This window comes from Macaca nemestrina, chromosome 15 (assembly GCF_043159975.1).
Source record: "Macaca nemestrina isolate mMacNem1 chromosome 15, mMacNem.hap1, whole genome shotgun sequence".
Taxonomy (NCBI): Eukaryota; Metazoa; Chordata; class Mammalia; order Primates; family Cercopithecidae; genus Macaca; species Macaca nemestrina.
In genome coordinates this window covers 112,210,390-112,229,129 of record NC_092139.1, presented here as the reverse complement: position 1 = coordinate 112,229,129, position 18,740 = coordinate 112,210,390, and the positions used below count along the sequence as shown (strand labels likewise).

The window sequence follows — 18,740 nt, the reverse complement described above, 5'->3', positions numbered from 1 at the left end:
TAGTCGCAATTGAAACCTTAAAAACATCTTTTCTTAATCCTCCAGGGCCCAGAGAGGTCCAGCCGCCCGTCCGGCTCCGTAGCCCGCGAAGTCTGCAGTAAAGGAGCCGCGTGGGACCGGGGCTGAAGTCCCCAGGGCCTGCCCCCCGCCTGGCACGCGTGCCCCTCTCTTGGGCCCTCAGCTTGGGGGTCTCGCAGCGCCCTCGCGTTGTGCACCCCACTCTGCCGCCATTTCTACAGGGGCCCACCTGGTCACCACACCCCCTTGGCCCACCCGCGGATCTCAGTCCGTGGCTGACCTCTGGCCAGCATGGTGCAGCCGCAGACGTCCAAAGCTGAAAGCCCGGCCTCGGCAGCGTCTCCGAACGCCCAGATGGATGATGTTATTGACACCCTGACCTCCCTGCGCCTCACCAACTCAGCGCTGAGGCGGGAGGCCTCCACCCTGCGGGCAGAGAAGGCCAATCTCACCAACATGCTGGAGAGCGTGATGGCAGAGCTGACCTTGTTACGCACCAGGGCGCGGATCCCGGGGGCTCTGCAGATCACCCCGCCCATCTCTGCAATTACTTCAAACGGGACTCGGCCCATGACCACACCTCCAACCTCTCTGCCCGAGCCCTTTTCCGGGGACCCAGGCCAGTTGGCGGGGTTCCTGATGCAGATGGACAGATTCATGATCTTCCAGGCCTCCCGCTTCCCGGGTGAGGCCGAGCGCGTGGCCTTCCTTGTGTCTCGACTGACTGGGGAGGCGGAGAAGTGGGCTATCCCGCACATGCAACCTGACAGCCCCTTGCGCAACAACTATCAGGGGTTCCTGGCAGAGTTGCGGAGAACCTACAAGTCTCCGCTCCGGCATGCGCGGCGCGCCCAAATCCGGAAGACTTCTGCCTCTAACAGGGCCGTGCGAGAGAGGCAGATGCTCTGCCGTCAGCTGGCCGCTGCGGGCACGGGGCCTTGCCCAGTGCATCCAGCTTCCAACGGGACTAGTCCAGCGCCAGCCCTGCCTGCCCGAGCACGGAATCTTTAAGAATCCGCCACCACTTGGTAGCGTCTGCAGCCACCCAGGTAGCATACGCTCTTTGCTGTGTAGAAGAAATGCCCATAGGACAGCATCGCCCCTGTTTGAAGACCTCCCTTCTTGCCTCTCCAGATGTGTTCCCCAAGGAGATCTTCCTTCCATCCCTCCTGGCGCCCTGGTTGCCCACCTTGCTGCGCTTCCTCTTATGTGCTAGCTTTGTACCTATCGCTCACTGCATGCTCGCCTCCCTCTTGCTGGCATCCCGGGCTGTTTCAATGACTACCGCTCTGCTGCTTAGGCACAGGGACTCTGCCGCACGCTGACAAACCACGAGGGCTGACCCCTCCCAGCCTGACTTGGTTCATGGAGGCTCCTACTCTGCCCTCTCCAAGCTCCTTTGGCGGCTCCCCACCTGGTTGCCCAGTTCCTATTGATGAGCTCTGGACAGAAAGATGCCAGTTTGGCCAGGCTGGTGGCTTGATGGGTGTACCTGGAGAGGGAGTCTGGCTTCCCACCCAAGATGCCTGCCAGCCCTGCCAGGGCCCAGTGCAGCAGGCAGGGCCTCATCCGTGCTGTAGTGGTCGAGTGGTCACTGCTAGGAGTGTAGTTCTACCATTTCCAGGGGCCAGGTTCCACTCTGCATGTGAGTATGCAGTCTGGGAGGCCCCACTGCTCTCACTGGGAAGGACCCGTGTTGCGTCTCTGTTAATGCCTGGCTTCAGCTTCTGGTGTTCTGATCGAGCCAGAAGTTAGGGGAATCTGGAACTTGCCTGCTAAATAAGGTCATGGTGGACTCTCAGCCACTGGTCAAGTCTATCAGGCTGCAGGTTCCAGCACACTTGCACCTGAGGGCCATAGCAGGCTGAGGGTGGATACCAGTGACTCCCTTTGCTGCCCAGAATCTCCATGGGCAGTGCCACATCGGCTGACGCTCAGTCACTCCTGCTTCTGCACCCTGTCACTGTCTCAAGCCTTGCCCAGCTTGAGACCCGTTCCCATCTCCATTCAGGTGCCATGTGGCCTTCACTGCAGCCCTGCAGCTACTCACACACCATCTGTGGGTCTCCAAAGGCACCTTGTAGCATGTCCTTCCCATGCCTGGGCAATCAGATGGGCTGCCTTTGTCCAAGAGAAAACAGACTCCCTTTGGGAAACATCCTTAAGCACTTAAGGCCGGGGAGTGTCTGCCTCTGTCAACCCAGCCAGGGTCTTGGTGGCATATGTAAAAGCAAAGAGCTGTGGACTGTCGTCGTCTTAGTGTGGTGACAATGCAGCACTGGCATGCATGTCCTGCTTCTGAAGGACCTGGTCCTTCCTCACAGAGGGGTGACCAAGAAATCATTTTGTGGCTGAGTTTGGCCATGCCCTTTGGACTGAGCTGTTCCGCCATATTTCAATGCCAAATGAAACATATTGACATGACCTCCTGGACCGTAGGGATTCTTATCCTGGGCTCATCTGCCCCTGTCTGAAGGGTCCTGGCTTGACTGCAGAAGGACAACCTCCGCACCCACCTAAAGACATGTATGTGTCTTGGGACCCCAGAGGTTGGGTCCTTGGACCTGGCTTCTTAAGAGTTTTGATGATGCTGGGAAAAGTGACTGCGATTCTGAAGAACCGCTGCCTTGCAAGGGCAAGGACATTCAGTGGTTGCTGGGGTCCGCAGGCTACTGCCACCCACTCATCATCAACTCTGTTAGCCCAATTGCCCTGCTGAACAACTGCCTGAATACAGGCTTTAGGTTCCCCTGGACTCCAGCCAAGGCTGTTCAGGTGGGACCATGGTGCTCTTTAAGTATGGACGGAGGGAGGACACAGTGGGGCCACCATTCCATGAATGGGAGGTGTACAGATTACTTTCTCTTTGTGCCCAGTTCTGTTCTGTCTCCAGCAGCTATATTGGTAAGACTAGTACCTGCCAGGCAGAGCTGCCCCCAAGTGAAGGGGTACAGTGGCACCTGGGAAAAGGCATCTGGAAGGTTTCCATGTGGCCCAGCCCAGCATGGGAGCAGGGTGGGAACTCTGCCGTGTCGCCAGCCCTGGCTCTACCCAAGTGGCTTGTTAAAAGCCATACCATGCCTGTGTCAGGCTTGTGCTGCCCCACACCCCAGAGCTGCCTAGGAAAGACCGTCCACACTCCGTGTCCACACCTGCAGCCGGGTCCTCTGCCTATGGGCACCCGATCCAAGCAGCTGCCCCACCTTTGTTTGGCTGGTGATTTGTGTTTTTTCTCTCGGTGCTTATGTGTGCGGGCTTGGGAGGAGTACTGGTGTGCGCTTAGGACCTTCTTGATAGCTCCCTGCACTTGGGAACATGGAGCAGATGAGAGAGGTCGGGGCTTGCCCTTCAACTTGAACTTGGAAGAAGCCCACATTGGAGAGGTGAGGACCCGTGGTGGCTTTAGTGGAAGATACCTTAGTCTCCAGCTAAGGAGGATGAGGCGCAGCCCCAGAGGGAGACCTCTGACCGGGGATCAGGCTGAAGAACAAAGTGGGGGAAGGGAGTGCTTTGTACATATTTTGGGGTTATAATTTATCTAAATTTTAGGAGAACAGGTATCGATTGGTAAAACGGACAGGCAGTAGTGTTCAACAGCGCATGTGAAGGCAAGTTCTCTTTTCCATGGTTGTGACATCTTTGGACTGTATTGTGACTGCTCTCTGGTCCACATGGTACCCCTCTGGTAAGTAAGCTTCATTGCATACCAGGGCATCACTGGAGATGGAAGTTAGTGAAGGGGTGACTCCGTGGCCTAGTATAGTGTGACCCTGGGACTAACTTAATGTCCTGAACCATTTTGGTGACTTCTAGGAAACAGCAAAGACCTATTTCATTGGCCCCAGGTAAGTATGTATTGAGCAGTGAGGAGGAGTGGAAAACAAAACCCAGAAAGTGTGGCAGGACCAGCTCCTGTTGTCATGGCAGACAGAGCTGCCTTGGGTGGGCACCACCCTGGCAGTTCCAGCCTGTAGGGGAATGAAGAGATATGGGTTGAGCTAGGCATGTGCTGAGGTTAACTTAGGGAACAAGCCCTGGGACTGGACAAAAGGGCCCATGCTGCAGCCACCGACTGGGGGGCAGAGCTCTAGGTGGAAGAGGGAAGAGATCCTAGCAGAGGCGCCTCCATCTACAACCACAGCCGTAGGCTCATGGCACCTCTGCTTGGAGAGCACTGGTTTAGGGACTTAGAGAGGTAGGCACAAGGTGGGTCTCCTGGGGAAGAGAAGCAAGAGCAGACTGTTGGGCCAACAGGAGAAGCTCCCCAGAGTAGGGGAGAAGATTGGGGTATATGGCCTTCCATGTGGAACAGACAGCCCGCGTGTCACTGTCTCTTGGGGACCTGAGGTTGGGTGGGGTGGCAGTCGGCACAGCACAGATGGGGTAGAGATGGGAGGAAACCCAGCTCCTCACTTACGTGTGCCTCATGCCTTTGCATACACAAGCACCAAACCTACTAGGTCTTCTCATTATCCATGTAAACCACATGTTAGATAAATTTTTGCAAGTAGAGGAAAGAAGGAAGTAAAACATCACATTTTGGTGTCTCTCAGGCTTTCCCCCCCGACTATAGTTTCTTTGCATTTTGTTTTAACATAGTTTTGCTGCTGTCTTCTGTAATAATACAGTTCTGTGCAGCTATTTTAGCATATCGGGGGCATCTCCCCTTCTGATTACTAAATATTTTATTTTGGAGTGGCTATGTACTCCTCCATCGACTAGATGGACCATCGTGCCAGTTGCCGATCACTAATGCTGTTACTGATTTTTCATTTATAAATTGATGAATATCTGTGCACAGGCTGTTTCCCAATGTCAAGTTATTTTTTTGGGGTAGACTCCCAGAGGTGGGATTCTTGAACTGAAGAATATGAAAACCTTTGAGGCTTTTACTGCATATTGACAAAATGGATTCCAGAAACATTTGTATCCCCTTACACTGCCACCAGCAAGGATAAACATGTCCATCTTGCCCGTATTGGGCATTATCATCTGGCTAAATATTTGCTAATTTGATAATGAAAACATAGCATTGTGTTTCAGTTGGCATTTCACTGATTTCTAGCCCAGTTGAACATCTTTCATGTGAAGCGATTGTATTTCCTCTTTTGTGGATTGTCAGTGTCCTTTGCTCTATCTTCTGGGGTCTGATAAATTTCTATGAGCTCGGTATATATTAAAGATATTAACCTGGTGTGTGTCATATTTGCTGCAGCTGTTTCTGGGTTTTTACTTAGTGTGTGTGTTTTATCTTATTGAGATTTTGACATAGTCAATCTGTCTCCACAGCACTGTGTCTGCTAGACAAGAACATAGGGCAGGCAGGTAGAGTTTGTCTGTGTTGTTCATGGCCGTAGCACTAGCACCTATGACGATGCCTGGCACGTGATAGGTACTCAGTACACATTTGTCAAATTAGTTACTCCAGTGGATCTGCAACGCCTTGGGATCCATGGCACGTGATAGGTACTCAGTACACGTTTGTTGAATTAGTTACTCTGATGGACCTGCAACGCCCTGGGACCCGCACATGGATCCAGCAGTCCGCACTGCAGAGCCCACAGGCCAAGGCCAGCTCTCACACATTTTGTATCAGGGCCCCCTTGCACTATCCAAACTCACTGAGGGCCTCAAAGAGCTTTTGCTTACATAGGTTTTATCCAACAATATTTACCATATTATAAATTTAAACAAAGTTTTAAAATAATTATTTGGAAAACAAAAACACAAATAACATTTTAAATTAAAAAACTGTATTTTCCAAAACAAAACATTAGTGAGGAGAAGCATTGAAGAAGACATTTTTGCAAATGCCTGTAAGGTCTGGCTGAATAGAAGACAGTGGGAGCCTCCTACCTGCTGTGCTTAACCTGCAAGAGCGCATATGCCATGGCGCCTCTGAGAGCCCCACTGCACCCATGAGATGACGTGGAAAAAGCATGTGATATTTTGGGATTCTTATGAAAACGGTTTTACCTCGTGGACCTCCAAAAGGCTCTTGCCCCACTTTGAGAACTGCTGGTCTAAAGAGAGACAAGGATCGGCAGTTCTGCAAACATCAGCAACTGTTCCTTCCATCGCTTTAAACTTCAGGTCTTTCTTCCCCCTCTAGATTAATACACAGTTATTTCTGGGATTAATTTGGCATGTCATGTGAGAGGAGGCTTTGAATAGACTGTCTTTCAAAGATTTAAACAAACACCCTGAGTCCACTTATTAAAAATCATTTCTCTCCCTTGGTCACGTGTGTTATTTCCTTTGCACACGGGGAAATCTTACGTACAGTAGAACCAACTTCCCCACTGTTTATTCAGATCCATTTGTCTTGCCTGGTACTTCCCTATTTTAGCTGATTTGGGTTTTATAATTTTCTTTTTTTTTTTTTTTTTTTTTGAGACCGAGTCTCTGTCACCCAGGCTGGAGTCCAGTGGTATGATCTTGGCTCACTGCAACCTCTGCCTCCTGGGTTCAAGTGATTCTCCTGTCTCAGGCCCCTGAGTAGCTAGGATTACAGGCACCAGCTGTCACTTCCAGCTAATTTATTTATTTATTTATTCTTTTGTATTTTTAGTAGAGACAGGGTTTTGCCATGTTGACCAGGCTGGTCTTGAACTCCTGACCTCCGGTGATCCACGCCTCAGCCTCCCAAAGTGCTGGGATTACAGGCGTTAGCCACTGCGCCCTGCCAGGTTTTATAATTTCTATTCATATCTAGTAGGACTATCCCCCTTCAGACTTTCTTAGCTGTTGTTACTAGATGAACTTGAAAACATTCTACGGTTTCCCCCAAACCCTGGTAACAGGTGCAGGGCCTGGAGAGGCATAAGCGCTTTGGTGAGTTGTGTGCAGGGTGCAGCGTGGGGGGCTCTGTGTAGGGACTCTGCAGTTGTGGGCTGCAGAGTGGAAGGCTCTCCTTCCACCCTGCAGAAAGCCTTGCCCTGAGGTTTCCCCCATGTGCTGCTCTGTGACTGGTGGCTGGTTTGGGAATGGGAGTGAAAATCAGGGTCCCCCCTGGCTTGCCCATTGCCTAGTCAGTGTCTTCCTCTATGGAAAGGCCTGGAGTGTACATAGTACCCTCCTGCCTGTCCCCACGTGGCTGATCTGAGAGGTTTACAAGGACCTGGCCTTGCAAGGTCTCTGCCTGACATGGGGGGTCTAGGGCTGAGCCCCCTCCCCATCCCACTGTCTGGCCCCTTTGAGGCAAGAGAACAGATAAGGTAAGAGCTGGGCCTCCACTCTCTGGCTCTGTGACGCTTGCTCTCACTTTGTGTTCCCATGGGCCCAGCCTGGTAGAATTCCATCCTGTGGCCATGGAGATTTTCTGGGGAGCCTCCTCTTCTCCATCCAGGGCATCCCCAGCTTGGCGTCTGGGCATCTTTCTTGCCTTACTCCTCTCTCCTACACCTGCTCCAGTGCCTGGACATCATGGTCCTCAATGACTCTCAGGTCAGCCGGGCTCTCTGTCCCCACCACCACTGCCCGCTGCAGGTCTGGACAGCCGGCCTCCCTAACGGCTTCCTTTCTACTGCTCTTATTGTTCTGTTAAGAAGGATCCAGTGTTACTCCTCTTAGGACCCTTCCTGAGCAACCAGGCCGGGCGAGGGGTCCCGTGGCTGTGCTCCTGCCCTGACACCCTCAGGCTCACACCTAGTAAGTGATGGACTTATGCCGTTACTGAGCCTGTCTGTCTCCCCCAACAGACTATGCTCCTAGAGGGCAGGGCTGCTGTGTGAGTCACCTGCGTCCCTAGCACCTCGCCCAGAGCCCGGCGGAGAAGCTACCGGGTGTCTGTTTAGCGGCTGAGCAGAAGGACCACACATCAGAGCACAGCCGGAGTCTTGGGTCCATGTCATGCCAACCAGTCACATTGCAGCTGGCCACCAAGCAGAGCCGGAGACCCCAGCCAGTCGCACACCTGTGTTGTCCTATTTACTTTCCTTTCTTACAGAATGGGACAATATCCTACATGCTTAATATGTGATGAGAACTTGCCGAGGTCATGACATGGTCTTTGAGAATAGGATTTGTAAGTACATAATATCCCATCTCTGGACTGGCCATGCTTCACCCAAATGATCCCTTTGCTTTGGAAGTGTGTTGACAATTTTCGTCATAGAGAACAATGCTGTGAGAAGCATCCTGGTCAATAAACAATTCTTTGGGCGTAGTTTTCTGCTGTCGGTATGATCCTATGGCGAGTCTCACAGGCTTCCTTCATAGTTACCGAGAGATTGTTGCTGATACATAGGAAAGATTAATGTTGTGTTTTTATTTGACTGCCTCACTGAACGTTTAGTCGTTTGAGGGATGTTTCAGCTCATTCCACAGACTGACTGGGTTTCCACCAGAATCATCAGTTTCCAATTAACTGCAATAGTCTGCCCCTGCTATGGATGCCTTGGGCCATCTGGGTTTCCTTCCAGGACTAAAGGGTCTGTTCCCCTGCTCCTGGGAGTGCTGGCCATGAGAGGGCTCGGCTGGGGTCCCTTCTGAACCTTGCCCTTGAGCGAAGGCGCCACTTCACCCAAGGCCATGCGAGCCTCCTTTCTGTAGCAGTGCTCACCCTGGGCCTGGGGGACGCGGGACCACTGTGCAGAGCCAGCCGGATCCAGAGCTCTCCGTGGAACTCATGGAGACTGCAGACATCTCCAGTGCCAGTCCTTGGCCTCATGTCCCACATGTGTCCATCCTGAGAGCATTTTCCATAGCCTTCCCCTAGGCAGATCTCCAGGGAAGGTTACTGGCGACAGTCCCTTCCTTCCCTCCCTTCCTCCCTCCCTCCCTTCCCTTCCTTCCCTCCCTTGTTTTCCCCTCCCTCCTCCCGTACCCTTACCTCTCCCTTCCACCCTCCCCTCCCTTCCCCTCCCCTCCCTCCCCCTCTCCTCTCCTCTCCTCTCCTCTCTTTTCCTTTGCAAAATTTTTGTGTAGAGACAGAGTCTCACTATGTTGCCCAGGCTAGTCTGTAATTCCTGGGCTCAAGTAATCCACCTGCCTCAGGCTTCTAAGGTGCTGGGATTACAGTTGTGAGCTGCTGCGCCCGGCTGTTTCCTTATTTAGACTTTCACCTGTACCTCCTCTTAGGTCACTTGTGGAACTTCCCCAGCACTGCTGTTGCCAGGACTGATGGGGGACACCCTCATCCTGCTCCCAACACTAACGGAAAGCAGAATCGGTGGGCTCCATGGGTGTTCCCTGTGTGGTCGACTGTGCTACTTGCTGATGAATCTCTCTCAGTTCATCCTCATAACAACCCCACTTGACAGATGAGAAAATTGGCTTGGAGTGCTGAAGACAATTTTCTGGATCATGATTGAGTTTATACAGAAACCTCCCTTTTCAAGTCCATGCTCTCGAAGTGAATAACACCACACACACAGACACACACGAGAGATGTATGAATGGAGCATTTGAAAACAATGAAAGGATGTTTATATGGACCAGAAGTGAAAACATCTCCCCCAAACTAAAATGCAAGCAATAACTGGGAACCACGTGCTGTCTGCCCACGGGTGGGGGCTGGAAATCTTGTCAGGGTTTGTGGCCAGAAAATGTTCACCCATGGCCAGGGACAGAAGCAAGTCGTTGACATGAGTCCAGGGTCCATCCTGCATGGCATGAGTGGTGTGCACAGTGCCCTGAAGAGAGGCCTCCTTGACCCTGTGTGCACTGGAGGACCAGGGTGGATACAACCGGGGGACCACAACACATAGACACACAGACCCCAGTTCAGGAAGGAGAGATGCCCTACAGGAGACAGCTGCAGGAACAAACAAAGCATGCAGGACAAAATAGCATTGCGACAGTCACCAGACCACATAGAGGAAGATTCTTGCAGGATAGAGATGATACAGCAACCTGAAGAGGACTTGAGAGTAGTTCTGTTTAAAATCATTATAGGAGGGTGGGCATGGTGGCTCATGCCTGTAATCCCAGTACTTTGGGAGGCCGAGGTGGGCAGATCACTTGAGGTCAGGAGTTCAAGACCAGCCTGGCCAACATGGGGAAACCCCGTCTGTACTAATAACACAAAAATTAGCCAGGTGTGGTGGTGTGTGTCTGTCATCCCAGCTACTCAGGAGGCTGAGGCAGGAGAATTGCTTGAACCCTGAAGGTGGAGGTTGCAGTGAGCTGTTGTGAATTATGTGTAACTAGTTTATTGAGGAATCTCAACTTGTTGGGAATATAAATAGACACAATTTTATATTCCTATTGCACTAGCCTGGGCGATAGAGTGAGACTCTGTCTCAATAAAATATAATAAAATAAATACAATCATAAAAGGGGAATGAGGAAGCCATCTCCATGAAATAAGAAGTAGAGATGGTGAAAGAACAGATGCCATCAGCCCCTGACCTTCCCCTTCCTCCCCGGCCCCTCCACATCCCTCATATGTCCCCATCATTAGGACTGGGCTTCCAGAATTTTCTGTTCTAGGAATCTGCCCTGTGCTTGCACCCCTCCTCCACCCTCCCCACCACCACCTTCTCGTGCAGTGGGATGGACTCCCTGCAGCCCACATTTCCACCCACAGCCAGGGTCCACCTCACAATGGTTTTATCCGTCCTTCCTCATTTAACATTTCCTGATGAATGGAATTGTTTAGCATTTATTGATTTAATTGAATTATAATGGTAATATGTAGGTATTACATACTTTTAAAACTATAAAATATGTGGAGAATAAAAATCATCTGTACTCCCACCACCCAGAAAATATTACAATTTCTGCATATTCCTTTCTAGTCTATTTTAATTTGCAAATATGGACATGCACACACACATGTACACACATGCACACTCACACATACATTCTTACAAATTGGGATCATTCCAGAGAGACTTTAGAATTAAACATAATTACATTAGAATTTTTATTAGCATTTAATCAATTCTATAAACTTCTTTGAAAAACAGACATCTTTGCAATGCTCAGTCATTTACTGTGGGAACAAGTGCCATCTCCCCGTTCATTTAAATCCTATTTCATGTCCTATTTCAAATCCTATTTCATACAAAGTTTGCAGTTTTATCCACATTGGTGTCATTTCTTCAAAGATTGTTGATATGCATGTCTGTTTCCTATTGCAAATGTAAAATAGTTTGCTTTTTTTTTTTTTTTAAACCAAATGGGTTACTCATCGTTTACATTAGAGATATTGATTAAGGTATTCTTTTCTTTTCTTTTCTTTTTGAGATGGACTCTCGCTCTTGTCACCCAGGCTGGAGTGCAGTAGTATGATCTTGGCTCACTGTAACCTCCACCTCCCGGGTTGAAGCAATTCTCCTGTCTCAGCCTCCTGAGTAGATGGGACTACAGGCGCCCGCCACCACGCCCAGCTAGTCTTTGTATTTTTAGTAGACACGGGGTTTCTCCATGCTGGCCAGGCTCGTCTCAAACTCCTGACCTCAGGTGATCTGCCTGCCTGGGCCTCTCAAAGTGCTGGGATTACAGGCATGAGCCACCACACCTGGCCCAAGGTACTTTTTTCAGTGTTGTCACCTGCAGTGGACTGAATATTTGTGTTCCCTCAATATTTGTGTGTTGAAATCCTAGCCTCCAATGGGACGGCTTTAGGAGGGGGGCCTTTGAGAGGCGGTGAGGTCATGCGGGTTGCACCCTCACGAATAGATACAGCAAGAGGACAATCGGTCATCGGCCTGCAACGTGGAAGCAGGTCTCACCAGACACTGAATCTGCCATCACCTTTATCTTGAACCTCTCAGCCTTCAGGACTGTGAGAAGTAAATGTTTGTGGCTCAAGCCACCTAGTCTGTGGTGCCTTGTTAGAGCAGCCCAAATGAGGAAACCATCACATCCTGAAATCTCAATTTTTTTTGTTTTTTTGAGACAGAGTCTCACTCTGTCTCCCAGGCTAGAGTGCAGTGGCGCAATCTCAGCTCACTGCAAACTCCGCCTCCCGGATTCAAGCGATTCTCCTGCCTTAGCCTCCCAAGTAGCTGGGATTACAGGCGCCTGCCACCGCGCCCAGCTAATTTTTGTATTTTTAGTAGAGGCAGGGTTTCGCCATGCTGGCCAGGCTGGTGTTAAACTCCTGACCTCAGGGGATCCACCTGCCTTGGCCTCCCAAAGTGTTGGAATTACAGGCGTGAGGCACCATGCCTGGCCTGAAATCTCAATATTTTTTATAAGTTGTAAAGTTGATTATTTTCCATACCTCTTGCACATAATGGTATTTTCATGACTGTGATATTTTGTCATTTTATTTTCTTCTCTCACGGCATTGGTGGAGGTCCGCAGGAGGTCCCTGCAGGCTTGCACTGCCCTGCTGGTTATCACTGCTGGTGACTCATGCAGCCGGCCTGCTGATGCCCTGACCTGGCCCATTCAGTTCGGTGTCCAGAGGGCTCTGCTGCAGGCCCAGGGGGAGGGAACCCACGCACCTTCCTCTGTGGAACTCTGGCTGCTTTACCCCTTCCTCACCCCATTCTTCATCTGCCCTAGCCTGTGAAGGGAACTCCTCATGCCTGGGCAGGCTAATGGGTGCTGGGGAGCTGGGGAGCTGGCTCACGCTCTGAGTGGGCTTCCCTGGCCTGTCCTGAGCCCCATCACCAGCCTCGCTCTGTGATCTTTGTCCTGGTGCACTGGGCGGTACCACCTCACCACCTCTTTCAGTGGTCCCTTCCGTGTGTCCCAAAACTTCTGGATTTCAAATGTTACTGTGCTCACAGAAACCTGATGGTTACACACCAGCTACCACCACCACAACAAAATAACGAGCAGAAACTGCCAACTCCCTCAGATCAGGTCACAGCATTTTCAGAAACAGCAGAACCCATGTGACTTACCCGTGGCTCTCCGAGAGCCATCTTCGTCACAGGACACCTGCCAAAGCCTCCGCCCACCTTTCAAGAAAAGCGATGTATTTTCTAGTTATACATATATAGCAGGATATTGAGTTGGGCTTTTTCTTTTGGCCCCAAATTATAGCCCTGAAGCTGAGAACGCAATGCAGTAAATAGGCTGTATTCTGAACCTGGAATGCTGTCCACAGGCCATCAGCTACCGCACTTGAAGGGAATTCCTAGACCTGCCATTCTCCCAGAACCCAAATGTTGTACAAACAGACTGGTTCTTTATCAATCCCGTTTTTTCTTCTTCCTGGGCAAAAAGCTCAATGACATCTCTCCGCCCACTCAATGACAAGGTGTGGCTCCATGCTTAGACTCTAGCCAATGGAATGTAGGTGGGGATCCTGTCCCTCCCACTGGCTGGATTCAAGCTAATGGGCAGGGTGACCTTGGAAACAGGCAGCGAAGGCGACAGGTTCGTGCAATGAGGAGGCCTGGGCCCCCGAGTTACTGGCTGGAGGAGGACTTCCATCTGCTCAGTAGCATGCACTGTGGACGTCCCCTGAAGGAGTCAGAAACACCAGCTGTGGCCGGGCACGGTGGCTCACGCCTGTAATCCCAGCACTTAGCGATGCCGAAGTGGGTGGATCACTTGAGACTAGGAGTTCGAGACCAGCTTGGCCAACATGGAGAAACCCTGTCTCTACTAAAAATACAAAAATTAGCCGGACGTGGTGGTGGGTGCCTGTAATCCCAGCTACTCGGGAGGCTGAGGCAGGAGAATCACTTGAACCTTGGAGGTGGACACTGCAATGAGCCGAGATCACGCCACTAAATTCCAGCCTGGGTGACAGAGTGAGACTCCATCTCAAAAAAAAAAAAAAAAAAAAAAAAAATTCCAGAAACCCAAACCCAAGAAAACATACCAGGTGTGAGTCCTTACGTGCAGAAGACGGGACTGTGGGAGTGATCTGCCCGGGGACTACCATGGAGGCTTGGCGGTAAGTGCTGTTTTCTCCTTCATGGGAGAAAGCTAGGGGAGAGAGGGCTTTGAGAACTTCATGTAGGTTGAAGGCACCTCTGAGACAGGGACAGGTGCATTCTGGTCACGTCTGGTTGGCCAGTGGACACGCCACCTGCCTTCATCCCATGAATCATGGATTAAGGGACTCAGAAGGAGAGGAGGTTTCCCATTCAAGGGGAGTCAGCATCAACCCCTTTAGCTTCCTGTTTCCAGAATGTATGGAAGCTGGATCCCCACCTGCTGGTGCCTGCTGCCCCCAGGAAGGTGGATGAGACAGGGAACCACGGTGTTGTGGGATCCCCATGGTGGGGAGCACACAAGAATGCAGGCATCAGAGCACTGTGGTGTGACCGCCACCAGCCAGGGCCAGCCAGGAGAGGAGGGCAGGTGACATCACGGACCAGAGCCGCCTGGGAGGGCCCAGGCGGGAGCTGAAGTCTTCTCATGCTCAGCGGTGGATGGGAAAGTGGGAGAGGCCACCGCCCTTCCAGGGCCCTCTCCCTGCGCCCTCTCTGAGCCGTCCCAACACGTGAATAAACACAGCCTGGTGAGGGCAACAGTTTCGTTGAGTCCAGAGGGGACCTTCCCCACTCCTCCAAGCCACCAGAGCCACAGAGAACTCTGACCACAAGCGTTGAATTGTGTTTGAGCTGAGCATTCTTTAGAAATAGACAGGGCTTAGTCTTAAACACCAAGAGGCTGTTCTAAAGATGAAAATGAGAAGAAAACCTTGGAATCTGGCCAAGATGTCATTAAGGGACCTCCTACCTAGCAGGAAAGAGGGCTTCAACAGATCCTGTATGGATTGGGGTTGGGGAGAAATAAAATTGCATCTATTTATAGTCTCAACAAGTTGAGGTTCCTCAATAAACTAGTTACACATAATTCACTTAAATTATGAAAAACACAAACAGCAAAGCTATTAAACTACTAAACAGGAAAAGAAAACACTGGTGCCGTCAGTGCTAAGGGAGCTTTTAGGGCATGGAAAGTGTAGTATCAGAACAATGCTACCCTTAGCACGCCAGCTACCTGGAGCAGTCTAGAAGAAACTTTTGTATCTGAATGAGAAAAACAGCTTGAACAATGCACTGCACTCCAGCCTGGGTGATAAGGGCAAGACTGTCTCAAAAAGAAAAAAAGAAATGTATCTTGTGTGGAAAGCATGTAGATGATAAGAACATACAGCTCTTGTCCCACTTTATTTCTCCATTTACTGGATGCATTTATGGAAGGTACATTACAGGTCTTTGTGGGAAGAAACAGAAAGAAATCACAAAACAAGAGAGCTCAAATCATGGGATTTATGCCAGCTACATACGAGGATCTGCATATCTCAAGGACCCAAAAGTTAGTAATATCAGATGTTGGGAATAAATTCTATCACATTACCACCAACAAACTTACTTTGTAGTTAAAAAAAAATGCAGATGGGATCTTGCTGTGTTGCCCAGGTTGGTCTCAAACTCCTGACCTTAAGCAATCCTCACACCCAGGCCTCCCAAAGTGCTGGGATTACAGGTGTGAGCCATCACGCCCAGCCTCAAGTTTCATTTATTTTCTTTCTTTTTTTTCGAGATGGAGTTTTTCTCTTGTCGCCCAGGCTAGGGTGCAATGGCGTGATCTCGGCTCACTGCAATCTCTACCTCCCGGGTTCAAGCAATTCTCCTGCCTCTGTCTCCCAAGTAGCTGGGATTACAGGTGCCCACCACCACGCCTGGCTAATTTTTGTATTTTTAGTAGAGATGGGGTTTCACCATGTTGGCCAGGCTGGTCTCGAAATCCTGACCTCAGATGATCCACCCACCTCGGCCTCCCAAAGCGCTGGGATTACAGGCATGAGTCACTGCACCTGGTCCTCAAGTTTCTTAAGATGAAAACTATCTTCTGTTTCTATTCCCCAGAAGCTATGGACCTTCGTGGACCTTAGGAGGATTTCCTGCCCTTCCCCCAGTGGCCTGGAGCTCTTGTTTTTATATAAGTAAAGGGTCTGGGAAAAGGTGTTGTTTTTCGTGTCTGTGTGTCAAAAAAGGGGCAGCTTTTGATGCTGTCCTGCCCTGTCTCCAATATATCCAGTGAGCACTCAGAGGATGGGAAGAGTTTGTAGGGAACTGAGGTGACCTCCAGCATCTGGGCTTCCAGTTATTCCAGAAGGTCACAGTATCCCATATTCAGCCCGTAAGAATTTGTTACTACTTTAACCATTTGCTCTTTGCCTGTCTTTCCAGCAGCCCTATGTTTTCTCATTGCTTCGCTAACAACGCCACAATTCATGTGCCTTGTCTTCTCTCTCCTCAGTGGGTCTGGGCACTATTTGGAATTCACTTCCTTGTAATCTTAGCTCTCTCGTGGGCTCAAGAAAAATTCTGATTTTGTAGCTTACGCAGACTTTACTCACCGTTAGGTTGTGAGTGGTGTTTTTTTGTGGCCTTCTACATCCGAAGCCTCAGCTGACTTAAAAAAAAAAATTAAGAGGCTGGGTGTGGTGGCTTATGCCTGTAATCCCAGCACTTTGGGAGGCCAAGGTGGGTGGATCACATGAGGTCAGGAGTTTGAGACCAGCCTGGCCAACATGGTGAAATCCTGTCTCTACTAAAAATACAAAAAATTACTCGGGTGTGGTGGTGGGCGCCTGTAATCCCAGCTACTCGGGTAGCTGAGGCAGGAGGATCGCTTGAACCCGGGAGGTGGAGCTTGCAGTCAGCTGAGATCACACCACTGCATTCCAGCCTGGGTGACAGAGCGAGGCTCTGTCTCAAAAAAAAAAAAAAAAAGCAATACAGTATAGCAACTATTTACATAGCATTGACATGGCATCAGGTATTATAAGTAATCTAGAGAAGATTTAAAGTACACCGGAGGGTGTGTGTTATATGCAAATCCTGCACCGTTAAGTAAGGGACCTGAGCATCTTTGGATTCTGTGGGGGTGGAGGTGTGTGCTGGAACCAACCCTGTAGATACCAAGGGAAGATTGCACTGCATGTAAATACACACGTCCATTGAAGGCCGTGCTCACTCACGTGGCTGTGCAACCGCAGTGTCACCGCGGAGAGGAAGTGCTCCCTGACATTGGTCTCGTCCTAGTTTCAACCCTGTTCCACAATCAAGTTTTGTATTTTCCTTCAAACAGGTCTTATACATCTCTTGTTATAGCTACTTAGTTTAATTTCATCACATTTACCTTTACAGTCTCTATCTGACTTGTGCTGGGTTTTGTCCTTCTTTTTTCCTGTGACTCTACTTCTCAATTATTCATGACCTAGCTAGATAAACATGTCCTTGGCAGATAAGAGTGTCTGTTTCCTGCTTGAGGAAGCTCACTCCGCTGACTTATTAAGTCTAATTGGTTGGAATTTCTGGTACTGGGTATCAGAGATGGGAAATAGGATTTTCTTCCCAGATGAGTTACTTCTGCTTTAATCATTTGGGAGGGAATAGAAAACTGTCCATTTCATGGAGATTTTCTAATTGATCAGCAAAGAATCGTGCGTAGTTTCATCTTAGGCTTTGAGAATCCTCTCTGCATTGATCACACCCTCTTTCTTCTGCTTAATGTAATCTATTTTCTTTTTTTATTGATTAGATTTGTCAGAGATTAACTGTTGAACTTATTTATTTTTAAAGAATCAGCTGTTGGTTTAAAATATTCTCTCAGTTTTCTTTCTTATTCATTAATTTCTCACTACAGTTTCACCATTTCTTCTTCCAATGCCAGCAGCTCCTAATAAGTGAGGAAGGGGCCACGTTTTAGTTTATACATTACAAAATATGCTTCCTGGATTGTCACTGGTGTCAGTAAGAAACTGTGTTCCACGGCAATGAAACCCAGGAAGTAATGGATTAAGTAAAGTTCACTCTTTTGGGAAGAAACAGGAAGGGAAACAGGAAACGCATACACTGGAAAGATATTCCCCAGGAGGGAAGGTGAGGACAGAACTGAGAGCAGAGGGGTCCTGAGCCCTGTCACCAGGCAGAGCTCCTGCAGGGGGTGGACTTCATGAGACGCGGCTTTGTGGCCCTTCAAGTGATGACGGGCTACACAGTTCAGACCAACCATTCCTCTGAAGATAAGGAAACAAATGGACGGAAGATTTTAAGATCTTCCTAGAAGAGTGACGAGATAGTGAGTAAAATCCGAGAAGGAAATTCAGAAAGGTGAAGCTTGCATTTGGGGCGCCTTCTCCCCGGAGAGCATTAGCTGATCTGGAAGAGGAAAGTCAGAGGCCGGGCAGCAGCTTTGACAGCCTCACAGGGTGATGGGGACAATCACTGGTGTCCAGAGCCTGCCAAGCAAGGGTAGGGGTCCTGGCAGACATCCCTGACCCCATATTTAGGGTTGGGCTCCAAAAGGGTGTATGTGAGGTATAAAGAGTACATTGGAATAAAACCAGCTCTTTCATGTCCTATAGCTTAGCTTCCAGTAACCAGGGTAGTGCCAAAAATCTCAATCCCTGAAACTGGATTGAGGTAAATCTAGAATGCCCAAGCACCTGGAGAAGGAAAGATGAAGTCATCCTGGAAGAAGATAAAGTCATCCTGGCCTTAAATTATTATTATTATTTTGGAGACAGGGTCTCACTCTGTCATCCAGGCTGGAGAGCAGTGTCACTGCAACCTCAACTCACTGTAGCCTTGACCTCCCAGGCTCAGTGATCCTTCCACCTCAGCCTCCCAAGTAGCTGGGATTACAGGCATGGGCCACCATGCCTGGATAGTTTTTTTAAAGTCTTTGCAGCAACAGGGTTCCGCTGTGTTGCCCATGCTGGTCTTGAACTCCTGGGCTCAAGCAGTCCTCCTGATTCAGCTTCCCAAAGTGCTGGGATTATAGGTGTGAGCCATTATACCCAGTAGATTACTTCTACAGAGAGTTTTTCAGACATAATGTCC

General features: G+C 49.7%; 1 protein-coding gene and 1 pseudogene across 5 annotated transcripts in view; both read left to right on the top strand.

Annotated features, from left to right (window-relative positions):
* Positions 1-309: 309 nt before the first annotated feature.
* Positions 310-18,740, top strand: part of RTL6 (retrotransposon Gag like 6) — a 70,482-nt gene continuing 52,051 nt past the window's right edge. For 2 of the 5 annotated variants that reach the window (XR_011614201.1, XR_011614200.1), the window contains exon 1: positions 310-1,067. Coding sequence is in view for 3 of the 5 variants with exons in the window: in XM_011712065.3 (XP_011710367.2) it covers positions 310-1,029 (720 nt within the window). In the remaining 2 variants the exon portion in view is untranslated. Of the gene's footprint in view, positions 1,068-5,795; positions 6,257-7,718; positions 8,795-9,099; positions 11,847-18,740 lie in introns of those variants that run through there. The other 3 variants (XM_011712065.3, XM_011712066.3, XM_071080725.1) reach the window with 3 other exon arrangements.
* Positions 2,802-5,221, top strand: LOC139358752 (uncharacterized; annotated as a pseudogene).